At 34.7% G+C, this 565-nt stretch overlaps 1 protein-coding gene across 1 annotated transcript in view; it reads left to right on the top strand.

Moving 5' to 3' along the window:
• Positions 1–240: 240 nt before the first annotated feature.
• LOC119581751 (DNA polymerase alpha subunit B-like) overlaps positions 241–565 on the top strand; it is a 72,908-nt gene continuing 72,583 nt past the window's right edge. The window contains exon 1 of the mRNA XM_037929882.1: positions 241–436. Within this exon, the coding sequence (XP_037785810.1) occupies positions 263–436 (174 nt within the window). The 5' untranslated portion in view covers positions 241–262. The remainder of the gene's footprint in view (positions 437–565) is intronic.

Genomic DNA, 565 nt, shown 5'->3' with positions numbered 1-565 from the left:
AAATATATCTAATTGTGAGATGTGGGCATCTATGCTTTTGTTCCAAAAATGAATGAAAGAAGTTCACTTTCATCACTTTACATTAGGTTTATCATCTCCCTGTCAGATGTTCATGCCAGTCTTGCACATGCGGTTGAAAATGCGCACATATGACTGTTTATCAATAGAAAATAAGTATTGACTCAAGTTGAATCATTAGTTTTTCTGTCAGCACACATTAACATGTTTATAGATATATTCATGGACACTGTTTCCATTTCAGATGCGTGTGATACCAATGGGTGGAGATGAAATTTTAAGTCAGGTTTACAAATACATGTTTGAGAAGGTTCGAGATGCCGCTGATGTACTTGATGACATAATCACTTCACTTGCAGACCAAATGATTACCGATCTTAATACTGAAGAGTACTCCCAGCTCACATCGCCCAGCAATGTAAGTAATTAATGTGGATGTAAGTAATTGATATGAATGGAGGTTTTGTCAATAAATATTTCATTAAAGGGGCATTTGATTGAAACAGTATACTTGAAATATCTATGAACGCACTACTAAGTATTTATC

This window comes from Penaeus monodon, chromosome 15 (assembly GCF_015228065.2).
Source record: "Penaeus monodon isolate SGIC_2016 chromosome 15, NSTDA_Pmon_1, whole genome shotgun sequence".
NCBI classification, from domain to species: Eukaryota; Metazoa; Arthropoda; class Malacostraca; order Decapoda; family Penaeidae; genus Penaeus; species Penaeus monodon.
This window is presented reverse-complemented; position numbering and strand designations above follow the sequence as displayed.